Source organism: Lactuca saligna, chromosome 4 (assembly GCF_052625555.1).
Source record: "Lactuca saligna cultivar CGN05327 chromosome 4, ASM5262555v1, whole genome shotgun sequence".
Classification (NCBI taxonomy): Eukaryota; Viridiplantae; Streptophyta; class Magnoliopsida; order Asterales; family Asteraceae; genus Lactuca; species Lactuca saligna.
This window is the reverse complement of record NC_136420.1, coordinates 181249049-181268092: the sequence shown is the minus strand read 5'-3', so window position 1 is coordinate 181268092 and position 19044 is coordinate 181249049. Positions and strand designations below refer to the sequence as shown.

Below are 19044 nucleotides of genomic sequence, written 5' to 3'. Positions count from 1 at the left end.
ACAATTTTGTTTAGGAGTGTATGGTGAAGAGAAATTATGTGAAATTCCTTTGTAAGATAAAAGCAAATAAAGAACATTGTTCTTAAATTCAGATCCGTTGTCACTCTTGTTTTTGTGAACCTTTTTCTTCAAACTCAGTTCAATATGCTTGATAAAGTTGATCATTGCTTGAGTAGTTTCCGATTTGAGTTTAAAAGAATATACCCAAGGAAACCTGGAAAAATCATCAACAATGACTAAAATGTATATCTTCTTGTTGAGTGTCTCAACTGTTGAAGGTCCACATAAATCAATGTGAAGTAATTCCAATGGTTCAACAATATTTGAGTCAATAACAACTGGATAACCTTGTCTGTGCTGTTTTTCTTGTTCGCAAGCTACACACAAAATTTTATTATCAAATTTTAGCACAGGTAAACCTCTAACAAGATCATTTACCACTAATTTATTTAAATTTCGAAAATTCAAATGTGACAATCTTCGATGCCAGAGCCAGCTAACATCTGAAGAAGCTTTCGAAAGTAAGCACACTGAGTGAATCCCAACTATCAGATTAATATCAAGAGTAAACATATCTCCTTTCCGTTTGGATTTGAGCAAGACTTCCTTCATGTTAATATTCGAAATCACACTTCCTTCTTTAGTAAACACCACTTGATTTCCAGTGCCCACAACAAGTTGTGAAACACTTATCAAGTTATGTTGAAGACCTTCGACATAAGCAACACTGATCACCGTGAATTGTCCATTCGATACTTTTCCATATTCTATGACATGACATTTATTGTTATTGCCAAACATCATTACTCCATCATTCTCCAAAGTTCAATAATCTCTAAGATTCTCATTTCTTCCAATCATGTGACGAGAACAACCACTATCGATATACCATTTATCATCATATTGCTCGTCACTCATAACCTGCTATCAATGAAAGAATTTAGATCCCCAAGGCTGTTTGGGTCCTTGGTTATTAATTTGAAAAACATTGTGAAACGAAGATCCTATGATCCACTTACAAACCTTAGACTTGAGACTATCAACTAATTCTACTTTGTTAGTTAAAAGCACATAAAAGTAAGTATTCATAGGTGTAAACTCATCACTGACATTTTCCTTTTGCTTCTCAGTTTGATTCCTAATAACCTTTTCCTTTGGAATACCTCTCCACTGTTTGATAGAAGGATACAATTCGTTAGTGTAACATCCCGAAATAGCAAGGGTTGAGTGGAAGGGCTAAAAGTGTAATTTGGGAAAGAGTGACTTGCCGAGTCCATGGATGGACTCGGCGAGTAGAGTCGCGACTTGGAGAAAACCCTAATTCTCGGCGAGTCAATGAAATGGACTCGGCGAGTAGGCGCTGAGTGGAGAAAACCCTAATTCTCGAGGTTGAGCTCTATATAAAGAGCATTATGTTTCCTCCCCAGTCCCTTTATCACCCTTTGAGTCCCTGAAACCCTAAAATCGTGGAGAAGCACCATTGTTTAGTGGATTGGGGCTTGGAGAAGTCTTTGTTGAAGAATGTTTGGAAGTTTGAAGGTGTGGAGCAAGGGGCTTTGCTTGGATTCGAGTTCCCTGCAGATTGGGGCGTTCTTTTGAGGTAATATCTCATTCTTAGGCTGTTGTTATCTTGTTTATTCATTTTTGGGGTTTGAGGGAAGCTTATCTTGGGTGATATTGGAATCTAGAGGTTAGATCTGAGGTTGCTACCTCAGATCTGGAATGGAGGAGAGTTGGAATGCAGGAAAGTCCCTGTGTGGACTGTTGGATGAAGCTATCTTGTCCCAAACCTTAGCCCTAATGTGAAAAATGCATAGATCTCTTTGGATTCACGTAAAGATTGCCACTTTACGTGATGGATGAGTTGTAGGAGGCTAGATCTATGTTTTGGATCAATTGCATGGTCTGGAACGCTTCTATTTGGATGCAGACCGGTGGTACTCGACGAGTCACATGGGTGGACTTGACGAGTTTCTTGAAGATGAGTTGGAACTCGACGAGTTGGATGAACAACTCGGTGAGTAGGTTGAAGATAGCCTTAGACTTGACGAGTCTGTTCTTGGACTCGGCGAGTCTTGTCGAAGAGTCCCAATATTTTCTGGTTGAGTCGAAGAATCGGCGAGTCAAGGGATGACTCGGTGAGTTATGTGCGAGTGGACTCAGAGTTGTTGGACTCAGCGAGTCTCAGGGCAACTTGGCGAGTTAGGTCACGGATTGAGTGAAGTTTTGAGTTCGGAACTTGGCGAGTCATAGGGTTGACTCGGCGAGTAGGGTCAGTTAGGGGTTGACTTTGACCCAGTCTTTGACCAAGGGTTGACCAGTGGTTTCCAGGGGTATTTTGGTAATTGTTGATTATGGTTTTGAGTTCAGTGCATTGGTGGCTGTCCAGTGGTGGAGATCGTATCAGGGATCGGAGCAGCTTGGGTTATCTGTTCAGTCGGCAGTTTTGAGGTGAGTTATCCTCACTATATCTATCGGGTTTAAGGCACCAAGGCCGACCCTTTTATCGGATGGAAATCTGGGTAATTGTCTGTTGTATGATATTGTGGGATATGGGCCGGAAGGCCTTACGTTATGGGCCGGAAGACATTACATGTTGCGGGCAAGAAGGCAATGCGATGTGGACTGGAAGGTCATGGCCTGGAAAGGCGTATGTGCATAATTATTATGTTGGCTTAGTCGTAGGGTGATGTTATGCTAGTGATCGGCTAGGCTGGTATCTAGGTTAGGGTAATGATATGTTATGTGATCTGTTGATCGATTTGCTAACTGTGAACTGTTATATGATTACATGTTATGTGTATGGTTGTCTGGTGTGGAGTGTAACCCGGTATGCATGGTTGTTCTATGTTCTGTCATGATATATATATGCTTTGATGTTGCGGGCCGGAAGGCGATATGTTATGGGCCGGAAGGCAATATTTTATGGGCGGGAAGGCAATGTATTATGGGCCAGATGGCATTACGCTATGGGCCGCAAGGCGAGATGTTTTGGACCGGAAGGTTGTGGCCTGGAAGGGCGTATATGTGGTTGGTATTTTAGAGGTATCTCACTAAGCTTTCGGGCTTACAGTTGTGGTTTTTTTTATGTTTTCAGGTTCTCAAGAGTCTGTGGCAAGGCAAAGGCGTGATCGTACCGTTCCTCACGTTGGTGTTTTTTGAAATGGACCTGGGAAAATACTCTGTTAAATAATGTATTGAAAACCTTTTTGTAACAACGTTATTAAAATGGATTGTTTTGAAAAGTTTTAATTGTTTCGAAATTTTGGTCGTTACAAGTTGGTATCAGAGCCTTGGTTTGAGTGAATTGGAGGAACACTTGTGTGACTCCAGTCTCAAATTGAGGAAGGTTTTAAAAGAGAAATTAAAATGGTTTTAAAATTAAGTAAAAGGAGGATGCGGAGGTACGATCAGCCGGAGCCAGTAAGTAACCCCAAATTACCATTCATAACATTTGTTTATTTGAGCTTTGATAGAACAGCATGCTAGTGTTAGGCTAGGGATCTTCAGGATTTCATGATAATGTTGCCTGTTTTATGATGCATGCTAACCTATGGTTTTCCTCTATCGAGATTTCCAGTGTTCCTCTAGGAGTGAGGATCGAGCGCTTGCTATGAACATTTGTTGCTAGGGTGTTGTGGTAGTACTTCATACAAATATGGGTAGGTGAGGAAGGTAGTATGGGCCCGTACTACTGAAAGCACAGGACCCATATGCGTATCAGGGAAACCATGACCTCTAGGGTTGGGTTGAGAGTGGGTTCCCGGGATAGTGGGAAGAGTCTGACGTTTTCTAGTATATTTTCAGTATGGAGATTTCGAGGCATGCTGGAAGCAGATCCAGGTCAGGATCGGGTACAGGAGGAGGAGTTGCGAACGGGTCAGTACTGCCCGAGATTATTGGTCAGATGAGTTCGTGCGAGTTGGATGCGAAGATTCGTGACAGCCTGCATGATGAGGTTGCCGCATTGTTCCGGGCTGAGCTGCCGGAACTTTTTGGGTCGATCAAGACCGCCATGGTTGAGTATTTTGATGAGCGTTATGCAACTCTCACGGAGATGGCTGCCGTCGCGGCTACAGTGGCTGTAGCAGCGGTAGGGGGAGGAGCTGATAGGGATTTTTAGTATCAGGACTTCGATAATACGGAGCCTCCCACCTTCGATGGGGTTCAGAACCCGATTGTTGCTATAAGATGGTTATCGGACGTGGTGGGGTGTTTCTTCATGTGTTCATGCCCTGCTGATCTGAGGGTGAGGTGTGCTCTGAACCTGTTGAGGCTCGGGGCGAAGGATTGGTGGAGATTGATCACGGGGTCATACTCGGATGCGCAGAGGGTTGCGGTTTCATGGGATCAGTTCAGAGAGATGTTCAGTAGTCGTTATGTTCCGCAGGTAGAGAGGGAGAGGTTGGCTCAGGAGTTCCTTGAGCTGAAGCAGGATTCGGAGTCGGTCACTGAGATCACCAGGATGTTCACTGAGAGGGCGATGTTTTGCCCTGAGTTCGCTTCGGAGCAGGCTCAGATGTCCCGATATCTGAGTATGCTAAAGAGAGACATCAGACAGTTTGTGTCCGTACAGAGGTGCGGGACGTTGTTGGAGTTGCAGGAGGCCGCCAGGCGGCATGAGTTAGAGATTGAGTTGCAGTTGCGTGAGCTGAGACAAGCTCCGGTTCAGTCGGAGCCGGCAACGAAACGGTCTAAGACCGTTGATTCCAGGATGGGGGATCTGAGCAGCCACACTTGTGGGAAGTGTGGGAGGAATCACACCGGAGTTTGCAGGTCCGGTGGTGCATCCCGCAATTACGGAAAGGGGGGGCACTATGCGAGGGATTATCGGCGGTCAGTGCCGGTTCGGGATTTCAGGACTTGCTATCATTGTCGTCAGGTTGGACATATGAGGGTCAATTGTCCACAGTTTTCCGCAGGATAGGTGCAGGCTCCAGCACCGGCCACTTTGAGGATTTCAGGAGAAGGTCAGGGTGGAGCGGAGCCCCCAAGGGCTCAGGGTCGTACTTATCAGCTTGCGGCAGAAGAGGTCAGAGTAGTGCCAGATGCAGCTGCGGGTATGTTTCTTTCTTGATGTCATGTTATCTTGCGATTATTATGGTGTATTGTTGTGCGGGTATCTTTGGGTGGTTTTCAATGCGGTATTCGTCGTTTTGCGGGTTGAGGTTTTGGTTATGGATTCGTGTTTCGGGTTTTCGTCTTGGTATCCGTTGTTCCTTGAGGATTTGGCATGGTGATTGATTCGTGTTTCGGGTTTTCGTCTTGGTATCCGTTGTTCCTTGAGGGTTTGGCATGCTTATGGATTCGTGTTACGGGTTTTCGTCATGGTATCCATTGTTCCCTGAAGGTTTGGTATGGTTATAGTTTGGTGTTTTATGCTTTCGTTGGTTATCATTCGTGAGGGTTATTAGTGGAGATGCGACATCGAGTTGAAGGTCGGGTAGCATCGGCTTCCCAAAGAGTGGTTAGATACAGTTTGAGTTTCTTTCGAGCGGGCTAATCAGTGTTGATGTGAGATTTCGTTAAGGTTGTTTATGCTTGTGGGAAGCAGTCAGCGTGTAAGTGTTTTCTTTGTGCAGGGTTGTTCTGGAAGGTCGGTGATGGCGACTGGTGGTTGTTAATCAGTGCTATAAGTGGGGGAGAGTTGGAGAACTCTCTGGGAGATCGATGAGTATTTTTGAGTGCTTAGCTGTTGGGATTCAGCAGTGTTCTGTCAGCCCAGAGTATAGGCTGATAGGAGCGAGTGTCGGGCATGCGAGGTGGGATACCGACCTAGGGCATTTGATTGTGGAGGCCTGGGAGCAGGCCGGGATCGAGTATGTATGATGGAATTAAAGTTCGGAACCCCCTAGAGGGCTAGAACGGTATGCATGGGAGGATTTCCGGGGGCAATAGCTCGGAATGATGAATGCTTGTTGAGCGGTCCAGAATGGACTGAAGGCCTGGTAAGACGGTCCAGTCATGCTGAAGACTCTGCAGGTATTGTTGGATCAGTTTGAGGATATGGATTGGGTATGTCGCAGTGTGTTTGCATTAGAAGGTCTGGCCCCGGGTAGTGATCTTGGTGAGTTGTGATAGTGCATGGGCTTGAGAGTCCCTGCGATGAGAGTCAGAGTATGTGTGTTGGAGGGATAGCGGATACGCTATGAAAGGGTGGTGTAGCATTAGGCGAGCACCGTGGCAATTGTCGGAGTGACAATGTGGTCGAGTGGTTTCCTTGGTAAAGGAAGAGAGAGTGAGGTGTAACTCCGAGAGGGAGTGCAAGTTCACGGAAGTGAAAGTGGCAGAGCAGAGTTGTGATTAGAGAGATTCGAGTATGGTTTTTGAGCCGCATGTTTGCGGTAGTGGAATAGGAGCTCATCCGGTTTGGGATGCCTGCTGAGGTTGCGAAGGGAATTCCGTAGGTGTAGAGCCAAGAGGCTCGGAAAGGATACAGGGAGAGAGTCTTGAACTCTCAGTGTGATTTTGACTAGGGTATAAGGTATGTATTAGTGGCTTATCCTGGGGAATGTTTGAGGATATTGTCAGTGTATCAGGTTTTCCCAACCTGAAGGTGTTAGAGCTAGTCCAGCATGTGTATGCGATCGCAAGGGGAGAACTCGTGAGAGTTGCTCTGAGATTGAGAATGGATCTCTCAGGCGTCCCAGAATGGATAGAGTGGGATTCGGATCGGGGATCCGATGGTTCATGGTTTTCTAACCCTTATGGGTCGAGTGATTATTGAGATTTGGGGCAGTAATGCATCTTGGGTAATTCTCGGTTATTGAGTGTGATTATCAGAGGGTACAGCCGGTGCCCGGTCAGAGACGGTGGTCAGGACACCGTAAGGGAAGGGAAAGTGTGTTCTAGTTTCGACGGGTATGCCTTGTGGGACCTGGTCCGGTTAAGGCTAGGTGGCGCGTCGTGGAAAGTATTTGGAAGTTGAGTTGCCATAGGCTTCAAGGACGAAGCCTAATTTAAGTGGGGGAGAATTGTAACATCCCGAAATAGCAAGGGTTGAGTGGAAGGGCTAAAAGTATAATTTGGGAAAGAGTGACTCGGCGAGTCCATGGATGGACTCGGCGAGTAGAGTTGCGAATTGGTCGTGTGTTAAATAGCCGACTCGGTGAGTCAATGAGATGGACTCGGCGAGTAGGCACTGAGTGGAGAAAACCCTAATTCTCGGGGTTGAGCCCTATATAAAGAGCATTATGTTTCCTCCCCAACCCCTTTATCACCCTTTGAGTCCCTGAAACCCTAAAATCGTGGAGAAGCACCATTGTTGAGAGGATTGGGGCTTGGAGAAGTATTTGTTGAAGAAAGTTTGGAAGTTTGAAGGTGTGGAGCAAGGGGCTTTGCTTGGATTCGAGTTCCTTGCAGATTGGGGCGTTCTTTTGAGGTAATATCTCGTTCTTAGGCTGTTGTTATCTTGTTTATTCATTTTTGGGGTTTGAGGGAAGCTTATCTTGGGTGATATTGGAATCTAGAGGTTAGATCTGAGGTTGCTACCTCAGATCAACCTCAGATCTGGAATGGAGGAGAGTTGGAATGCAGGAAAGTCCCTGTGTTGAGTGTTGGATGAAGCTATCTTGTCCCAAACCTTAGCCCTAATGTGCAAAATGCATAGATCTCTTTGGATTCACGTAAAGATTGACACTTTACGTGATGGATGAGTTATAGGAGGCTAGATCTATGTTTTGGATCAATTGCATGGTCTGGAACGCTTCTGTTTGGATGCATACCGGTGGTACTCGGCGAGTCACATGGGTGGACTCGACGAGTTGCTTGAAGATGAGCTGGAACTCGATGAGTTGGATGAACAACTCGGCGAGTAGGTTGAAGATAGCCTTAGACTTGGCGAGTCTGTTCATGGACTCGACGAGTCTTGTCGATGAGTCCCAATATTTTCTAGTTGAGTCGAAGAATCGGCGAGTCAAGGGATGACTCGGTGAGTTATGTGCGAGTGGACTTAGAGTTGTTGGACTCGGCGAGTCTCGGGGTGACTCGGCGAGTTAGGTTGCGGATTGAGTGAAGTTTTGAGTTGGGAACTCGGCGAGTCATAGGGTTGACTCGGTGAGTAGGGTCAGTCAGGGGTTGAATTTGACCCAGTCTTTGACCAAGGCTTGACCAGTGGTTTCCAGGGGTATATTGGTAATTGTTGATTATGGTTTTGAGTTCAGTACATTGGTGGCTGTCCAGTGGTGGAGATCGTATCAGGGATCGGAGCAGCTTGGGTTATCTGTTCAGTTGGCAGTTTCGAGGTGAGTTATCCTCACTATATCTATCGGGTTTAAGGCACCAAGGCCGACCCGTTTATCGGATGGAAATCCAGGTAATTGTCTGTTGTATGATATTGCGGGATATGGGCCGGAAGGCGTTACGTTATGGGCCGGAAGACATTACATGTTGCGGGCCGGATGGCAATGCGTTGTGGATCGGAAGGTCATGGCCTGGAAAGGCGTATGTGCATAATTATTATGTTGGCTTAGTCGTAGGGTGATGTTATGCTAGTGATCGGCTAGGCTGGTATCTTGGTTAGGGTAATGATATGTTATGTGATCTATTGATCGATTTGCTAACTGTGAACTGTTATATGATTACATGTTATGTGAAGATCATTGAAATCAGTGTCGTCTTCTCGGGTCAGAATTAAGGGAAGTCGTTACACCATTCGTGCAGGTCGCTACTTATGCGACAAGGAATTTCGCTACCTTAGGACAGTGTATGGTTGTCTGGTCTGGAGTGTAACCCGGTATGCATGGTTGTTCTATGTTCTGTCATGATATATATATGCTTTTACGTTGCGGGCCGAAAGGCGATATGTTATGGGCCGGAAGGCAATATGTTATGGGCCGGAAGGCAATGTGCTATGGGCCGGAAGGTGATATGTTTTGGACCGGAAGGTTGTGGCCTGGAAGGGCGTATATGTGGATGGTGTTTTGGGGGTATCTCACTAAGCTTTCGGGCTTACAGTTGTGGTTTTTTTTATGTTTTCAGGTTCTCAGGAGTCTGTGGCAAGGCAAAGCCGTGATTGTACCGTTCCTCGCGTTGGTGTTTTATGAAATGGACCTGGGAAAATAATCTGTTAAATAATGTATTGAAAACCTTTTTGTAACAACGTTATCAAAATGGATTGTTTTGAAAAGTTTTAATTGTTTCGAAATTTTGGTCGTTACAGTTAGAAGAAGAACTTCCATTTGAAGATGCATTCAAATTATTTTCATAAGCATCCTTAATTTGTTGATGTGAATATGTACCTGACTGAAATGACTTCCCTTTTCCTTCAAGTCAATAATTAATGTTTTGCACATCGGATTTGCCTTTAACATACGAAACTTTTGGAACATATTTCGTAGGAGGATTTGGAAAATGTGGTTGAGTCGATTTAAAATGCACTTTACTATTTGACTGAATTTTATTAAACCTTTGATTCTGACTTTTTGAGTTGGAAAACTTCGAATTTGTTTGATATGAAAACCGATTTTGAACGTTCTTGTGAGTTTTCAGAAATTGATTTTGTCTTGAAAAATGATTTTGTTGATTTGATTTAGAATTCCTTGCTGATTTTGTATTAGTGAACATCTTTTCCCTTGATGTTTGAATATTACGTTTTGAGTATGATTTTGATTCTTGAGTTTTGAGCTTTGAAAAATCATTTTGATTTAGAGTCGATTTTTGCTTGATATCATTTTTCTTTGGAAAAAAAGTTTGAACACATTTAGACTTTGTCTATTCAGAAGATTTCTTATGCAAAACAGTTTGTTTCTTTCGAGCTTCAATGTTATGCCAAAAAACTTTCTTTCGTGCTTGCCACTTTAATATATTTTTTTCTTTCGAAATTATTTTAATTTGTTGCTTAAACTTCTGAGAATTGATTTTAACATTTTGAGTAACAATATCATCTTTCTTTGAAACATCCTTTGATTTTTCAGATTTCTCAACCCAAACACATTGTGGTTTTTGTCTTTGAAAAGTCTATGAATTATTTGTTAAATTGTTTTCGACAGTGCTTTGGTTTGAGAAAAATCCTTCTTTTGATGCTTTCTTACTGTCCTCTTCAACGATTTTGTTAACCCCAGGATTAACATTTTCTCCATTTTCAGTTGTTACGAACACTTGATTTGAAAAAATTAGATCATCGGTGCAGTTGAAAATTGGATACACAAATGAATTGGGCTCAAGGTAATGAGAACCTTTTTCGTTCACAATCTTGTCAAATATCTTTGTTTCGTCAAAAACTTGATCGACTACAATCCTTCGAATTGTTGTTTCGGTTGAAACATCAACATCATCATTGTCATCATCACTGTCTGTTTGACAATATTCGATAGTCACTTGGTCATGATCATTAACTTTTGAAGATGAAGGTTGGTCATTGTCAATTTTAACCACAAAATCATTACTTTTTTCTTTGCCTTTAGCCATCGAATTGACAATTATGACAGAAAACTGAGAACAGTTGATAACTTCATCCTCTTCAATTTCACTAATATCATTAGAATAATCTTCGATATCAGCAAAATTAGTTCGAGGGTCAGTTTTCAAATTCTCAATTCTTTTCAATATCTTAATTTGTTCGTCTTTGGTCAAGGTTTCATTTACAATGTCAACTAATTCATTAGCATCCAAATATATTATCAATTTTTACTATTCCATATGCATATCTATTATCTGAAACTTTATCAAAATCACCATTTGTTTGTTCACAATCATAGGAAGTAGAGCTAATATTCTCCCTTTCAAATACTATAAAGGGTAAAAGTTTCCTATATTGTTCTTTGCTAATGTCCAAATAATGATGCAATGCTGTCAATAGTGTTACAGTAAATATTTCGTTGTTTTAACAATTGTTTAACATCTGCACTCAGACTATCTCTATCGCACATAAAATTCGTTATTTGGATATCTAAGTATTCAAATTTGATTTTCTTCGACTCTAACATCCTCTGGGTTTCTAAGAATTGATTGTTGGACTTCTTAGTCTCATTACTAGTAGAAATAAGTAGATCATTAACGTAAGTAATGGCTGCATCAAAGTCAAATAGAATCAAATCATATGCACTTAAGGGAATATTAAAAGATTGAAAAAGAGAACGTACCTAAGAAGTCATTGGTGATTTATCTGAAGATGTTGTAACAAAGTACTTCCTAATTATCTTTTCTTCCTCATGCACTGCATACATGGCCCCCTATGTAGGGTTTCACATTTCTTCATCGTCTGAGCCTGATGACCAAATTTGGTATTTACCATCCTCTTCATCCACACATTTGGCCACCAATTACAAACCCTTAGCTTTAGCACGAACCTCTTCCAGCCTCTCCACATAATAAAGTTCATCTTTCACCATGCTCTTTTTCTCATCACGCTTACGAAACGTACAATCAATTCCCATATGATTCTCCCCATTACAATAATGGCAGTCAAATCCAGCATCGCCTTTAAGTTTTCTCTTTCTTCTCTTTGTCAACTCGAACTTCTTTCTTTTTTAACTTCTTCTCATCACCTCAAGATTTCCCAGCAACATTTCCCATCATATCACCAGTTTTCGACCTTGCATTGAATGGATTCTTAAAGAATTTCTTTACACGATTGTTAGACTAAAATGCGACAGCCTCAGCATCAGAGTTTACAATTAAACCCTCATCATCAGGACCTTCCTTTTCAGTAACTTTTTTTCAGTAACTTTTGAAACCAATGCAAGCGGACCACCCAGACTTATCTTCGCTTCATCAACTATTGCGTTTACTTAGGATTCATGAGTTTTAACCAAATTGTACATATCATTCAACGAAAAGTTATCAAAACTTTTTTGAGTCTTCACCATCAAACTCACATTTCACCATTCCTTGCGAAGCCCCATAAAAAATGTGAGATTAAACTCCATTGTTGACCTGGTGATACCATATCGACTGAATGTGTAGATTAGCTCATTAAGACGATCATAGTATAATTCTATAGATTCACCATCTTTTTGCTTGAATTCTCTTAATTCAATCAGACAATTTTTCACTAAATTGATTTTTGTCTTTTCATTCCCTTGAAACTTTTCCTCCAGACTATTCCATATTTCTTTTGTAATTTTACAACTACGAACGTAATTGTAAACAACATGAGGTAGAGCACATCTGAGTTCTCTCATGCATTTCTTCTCATTCTTCAACAATCTTTCAAAAGCTCATTGACATTATGATTATTGGAAGAAGTTCCAAGACTCTGAACAACAAGAGGTGGATGAACATCATCAAGAATACACTTCCATAGATCTTCATCAAAACCGTTTAAGTAATCCTCCATCCGATCGGCCCACTGATCATAATACTCAGGAATCAGCATCCAAATTTTCGTTGATGAACCAAGGAGATGAGAATAAGATGTCATTGTGTTCATGTTAAAGTTCGCCATTGATGTACGAACAATTTTTGAGAAAAGCTTGAATTTGAATAAGATCAAATAGCTAAAACACTTGTAATTCATCAATCGAACACTCAGTTTAGCAACTAGAATGCATAATCGACTCACAAAAGAGGATCTAATATGATTTTTTGATGCAAAAGAGCAGAAAATTGAAACCTAGAACGAGACTCAAAACTTTTGCAAAATATCAGAAAACAGATCAAATTTGTGTGAATCCTGCTCTGATACCAATTGAAGTTGCAATTAGATCGAGAATGATTAACACAATCAGAGTAAAGTATGAATGATGAACACAATATGTAAATAATATCTGTTTGGCTCAAACTAGCTTTCAAGAAGTACACAGTGTTTAGATAAGTTTACATCAAAGAGCAACGTGAAAGTTCTCGTCTACTCTAGTACACTTCCCTATTTATAGGAAAGATGAAAGCGAACAAAAAATACAAGGGTCTAGATACACTAAGTTTCGAAACATAAATGTCCTTGTAATAATGTTACAAACTAACGAAACATAATACTGACTTTCGACACCTCACAACTAATTTCGACATCTACAATTGTGTCGATACGCTAGAGGTTTAGAGCGACAAATGATAAATATGTGTTGAGTTTGAATCTTAAGATCTCTTTTTTTAGAATCTCAAATAAACCTCTATATATATATTTAAATATTAGACGATGCATTCACTTATTAATATTACATAGTATATTCACTTGTGAATATTAGATGGTATATTCACTTGTGAATATTATATGATATATTCACTTATGAATATTAGATAATATTTTCATATATCAATATTACATAGTATATCACATGTGAATATTACATAGTATATTCATTTGTGAATATTAGATGATATATTCACTTATGAATATTACACAGTATATTCACATATGAATATTACAAGGTATTTTCACAAATATATATATATAATTTTTATATGTTATTCACATATGAATAACATACAGACTTGCATATTTGGGTTTTTTGTTTTAATAATCATATACTGAGAAAACATATTCATATATGAATATAACGTGCTAATTTAGTTCATGCATTTCATCAAACAGTTGGAGTGCATACAATTTAACTTTTTTTAAAAATGTTAGAAACATGATATTTTGACTATTTAAATCTACAAAAGAGTAGATTGATAGAGAATTATATGAAATTTTTCAAAAAAAATAACGATTTGATATTTTTCTAACCTCAATTTTCAAGTTTTATTTGATAATCGATGTTGAATGAATGATATGAAGTGGATTTTTGTTGATTATCGATGATGTTGATCTAATAACGCTGGGAGTATAATTAATCATAGATGTTGAAGATCTGATCGTATTCAAGCACAATTGAAGGTTGAATTAAAAGAACCAAAAATGAATTTTTGTTGTTAACTGTTGAATCGTGTTGATTATTGACGAAGATCGATGATTGATTAACACTGGATGATATTGATCATGGTTTAATTGAAGAAATCTGGATGATTGTTGAAAGTTGGAGAAAAATTTGGATGATGAACGATGAATGGGTTTGAACTACAAATACGTATTTGAGATTGAAGGTTGTTCGCATATTTACAAGTTTGCTACCGTATCTTTTTATACTTGAATAAAATGAGTGGCTGAGAATGATTCCCCATTCTCAACCTTTTTTATTTTCTCAATTGAACCCACATATATATATATATATATATATATATATATATATATATATATATATATATATATATATATATATATATATATATATATATATATATTAAGAATACTTGGATAAGGTTTTTTTAAGAAATTACTTTTGAAGTCGAAACAAAGGTAAAAAGAGAGCTGTCTTCATTAAATTCTTTGGAAAGAGACATGATGAAGGATGCAGAGGAAAAGACAGAGTGAGTATTCTCCTGTTAGCTATGCTCTAATATCTTCCACTTGAAACTACCTCCTCTCTCATTCAATTTCTAGCATGCCAAATAATATTTCTGATATAGAATAGTTATTTGTTTATAACATTGGAGCTATTGAAGATATGATGTGTAACGCGGAATGAAGGGACGAAATAAGTAAAAATAATCAAATTTTAAGCAATGTGGAAGAAGAGTTGATACTTATTACTTGTAATAAGACGAAGATGACAAACAAACAACACGTATTAGTCATTTGGTATTGCCTACATGTGTGTTAGCCATGTTTATTGCCTACACTTTTTGTATACGTTCACACTCACTTTCGAAAAAAAAAATACTACTCGATGTTTCAGACTATTTTGATTTAAAATTAATTTTTAGATTCAGAAAATTTATAGAACCATCAATGATAATTTCTTTTGTCGCTTGTCCAATGTACCATCACGCTTCTTTTGGTCCCTTAATATCAGAATGCCTAATTTGACCCTTTATCCCTGCTGAAATGCATATTTTGTTTTATTTTTGGTGTATATATATATATATATATATATATATATATATATATATATATATATATATATATATATATATATATATATATATATATATATATATATATATATATATATATATATATATATATTGCGATCACATCCTTGAGGTGAGCAAAAACCGAACCGATAAAAGGAAAATCGCAAAAACCGTAATAAACCGCAACCGAAAAACTAAATCCGACGCAAAAACCGATGGTGCGGATTTTATTTTTTTGAAAAACCGAATTTATTGGTGCGGTGCGGTTTTTATATAGAAACTGAACCACCAAAACCGAACCGCACAGCAAGCTTATTAACAATAAAATAAATCAGTAAAATTATGTTATACAATTGTACATATTATTTAAAAAACTAATAGATTCTAATTTATACATATATTATATATTGAACTTGAAGGTAATTAGTAATTAGGTATTAGGTTTAATATGTGAGTTTGTCACTTTGTATTTGTGACTTAATGATTATGTGTAAAGTGTAAATATGTTGTAGCTACAACTTGCAAGCTTGTAACTTCTAAGTACAAATTGAATAAAAAAAATGAGCTTGGAAATATGGGTTGCAAATAAAGTAATCAAGTAAACAACATAAAAAAAAACTCAAAATTACAGCTTCTAAATATGAGGAAACGAAATAACATCATGTTATATAATCATAAATCTTCACATGAATATCACGGTAAGGGTGAACAAAAAAAAACCGCACCAAATTTTTGACTCGGTTTAAAACCGACACTGAACTGGTACAAACCGAAACTGCACTAAAAAAAACCGCAAAACCGAACCATTGAAAAACCGCACCCAACGGTTTCTAGAATTCAAAAACCGCACCTTGTGGTTTGTGGTTCGGTTTGACCCTAAAACCGCACCATGCTCACCCTTATCCTGCATATATTATAAAGCATTTTGATGACCTATGCTTACATCGCATAAAAGATGCCTAACACATATTGTTAGTCATCGAGTTAGTTATATACATTGAAATTACATTTTTTTTAAACGACAAATATATGAAACAAAACACCTCACATCAAGATGTTGCCCAGGGAAAGTACAAAGTTGAAAAACAAAAAACAAGAAAATTACAAAACAAAGAAAAGGATCAAGATTCGAAACTCTCCGATCCATGTTTTGAAAGGAACCTCTATGTTTACACCATATGAAAATTATTGATTTTATCTTCTCCACCGTATTCGCTGGTACAAAGAGAATATTTTTGAAAATCCTTTGATTTATGTCTTTCCATATACACCATAATCCTCCACATAAAATCACATTCAACATACTTCTTTTCTTTTTGCACTTAGACCACCGACATATGAAAAGTAACATATCCTTTACCGAGTCAAATCCATCGTGTGAGATTTCGCACCAAGATAAAATCGAATTCATGATAGCTTTAGACAGTGGGCATAAAAGAAGGATGTGATCGCTCATTTCCTCCTCCAAGTTACATGAACCACACGTAGTCGATAGAACAGGAACTCCCATTAATTTTAACAAAACTGATGATGGGATTCTTCTAAACTTCACTCTCCAAATAAAGCATAAGATCTTAGTTGGTATGACTTTACACCATTCGAACGGTCCATCACAAACAATGTGACTCACCATTTTAATCCAATACACAATTTCATTAGGATCAACGTTGAGATTCTTTAATACAGGTCTGATTTTGACTATATTCTTCCAAACACCCGTTCTAGATCTATTGGCAAAGATAAACCAATGTCTTGCATCTAATCCATGAATGCATCGAATGACTTTCACCTAAAGTGCGAAGTTTTCATTTTTCAATCGCCACATCCACCTAGCTAACAGAGAAATGTTAAGATTCTTAATAGATCCAAGCCTTATGCCACTTGCCCTTTTTGGGGAAGTAAGTGTTTCCCAAGCAACCAAATTGATGCTTTTCTTCTCCAATTTATTGCTCCATATAAATCTTCTTCTCATTTTCTCTAAGGTCTCAATGACACCATCTGGAACAACAAAGATGTACAGGAAGAAGGTAGGAAGATTATCAAGTACCGGTTTTGTTAGGGTTAATCAACCACCGAAGCTAAGTGTTTTCGCTTTCTATACAAAGAATTTGGAATGAAACTTTTCAATAATCGGCCGCCATGCATTCTTCAAGTTCATGTTTTCACCCACAAGAATACCCAGGTAAGTGAATGGGAGAGATGATGGTCCGCAACAAAGAGGACTAGCCCAGTTCGATACTTCACTAGTAGATGCTCCAACACCAAATACTTTAGATTTGCTAAAGTTAACTTTCAGACCGGATGCAACATAAAAGCATCTCAAGATCCTTGTTAAGTTAGCGATGTTACGTCTCGACCATTCTTCGATGAATAAAGCGTCAATTGCATAAAATAGATGAGACAAACAAATATTAGAGTTTGGGAATTTTATTCCGTAAAAAACTCCTTTATCAACCGTTGTCTTCATCGCCATATTCAACCCTTCCATCACAATGATGAATAGGAAGGGAGAGACCGGGTCGCCTTGTCTCACTCCATTCTCCATAGAGAATTCATCTGTTGGGCTTCCATTAATAATCATCGATGCTCGACCTAATTCCAAACAATTATGAATCCAATATCTCTAATTATTTTCAAAGCCCATTTTCTCCATAATTAAGTCCAGATAAACCCAATTTACAAAATCAAAAGCTTTGTTAAAGTCATCCTTAAATAGAAGCATCTTCTTTCCATTTGATTTTGCCCAAGAGCAAAGCTCATTAACCGCCAAAGGGCCCTGGAGGATATTTCTTCCTTCAACATATGCGGATTGAACCTTATCAATAACACTGTCAATGACCATCTTTATTTGAAGTGCCAACAATTTTTCAATGATCTTGTATATAGATCCGATAAGGCTTATAGCTCTAAAATCCCCGAGGTGAATTGGATCTTTTGTCTTGGCTGCTAGGGAAATAAACAAAGAATTACAGCCTCTAGTGATTTTTTCTCCCATTTCAAAGCATTTAACCAACCCCACGATATCGTCTTTTAGAACCTCCCAGTATTTTTTGAGGAATTTAAAAGTGAATCCGTCAGGCCCAGAGACTTGTCACTGCCACATGACCACACTGCATTTTTTATTTCACAAATGGAAAATTCTCCTTTTAAGAACCAAGAATCTATTTCAGAAAGCTTATAGAAGCTAGAGCTCCGAAACGAATGTCTGTACTGCCAACGTTCTCTATATTTCATGTCGAATAATTTAGCAGCCTCCTGCTTAGTTTCACATGGATCCGTAATCCAGACTCCGTTTGCCATAATTCCATGTATGTGATTTTTATGGTTTCTGTTGTTCACATACCCATGAAAAAAACATGTGTTTTCCTCTCCTTCAACCTCCAATTTTATTTTTACTCTTTGCTTCAGGTTCAAAGCAATACTTCTGGCATGTTCCACAATTTTAACTCCTCTAATCGACCTTTCTTTAATTTTTGCAGAAGTTAAAGGTCAAGATTCCGCCAACTTTTCAATCCCAACCATTATTTTTTTTTCAGGGAATCAAAATCTTTGTTTCCATCCTTTCCTGTATTAGTTCTCCAACATTTTATTGCTTTTTTTTTTTAAATATTTAAGCTTATTCAAGATATAGGCATCATGCGTTCCAAACTCAGAACATGCTTTCTCAATAACCTCATCAAATCCATCCTTAAGCATCCATGAGTTAAATAGTTTGAATGGTGGGAGGCCAAAATCATCGCATCGAGCCCTCAAAATAATGGGAGAGTGATCAGAAAGGTCTTTGTCCAATGCCGATGTGGAGGCAAGAGGAAACATGTCTAGGAAATGACTACACACCAAAAATCTATCTAATTTACTTAGTTTCGCACCATGTGTTTTAATGAAGGTTAATTTTTGACCTCCCATCTTTAGGTCTGTGAGTTCGCCCATGCGTATGAATTGATTAAAAGCATTTACACTTATTGGGAAAAAAAGCCGATTTTATTCGTTCTTCAGGTCTTCGGACCACATTAGAATCTCCCAAAAGGATCCATGTAAAGGATATAGAGAATTTCAAAACTAACAACTCATCCCATAATTTTGATTACTCATTTATAGATTGAGGCCATAAATGTTTACGACGCCTATGACACCATTAATGCCAACAAAATTACCTAATGTCATCATAAAATACCTAGAATTGAAAGTCCTAACAAGAGAAAAAGTTTT

The 19044-nt window shown here is 38.7% G+C and overlaps 1 protein-coding gene across 1 annotated transcript; it reads right to left on the bottom strand.

Moving 5' to 3' along the window:
* Window positions 1-16930: 16930 nt before the first annotated feature.
* On the bottom strand, window positions 16931-17416 carry LOC145040366 (putative mitochondrial protein AtMg01250). The gene has a single exon (XM_078988305.1). It carries the CDS (start codon window positions 17414-17416, stop codon window positions 16931-16933), a length of 486 nt encoding a protein of 161 aa, XP_078844431.1.
* Between the last annotated feature and the right edge of the window lie 1628 nt (window positions 17417-19044).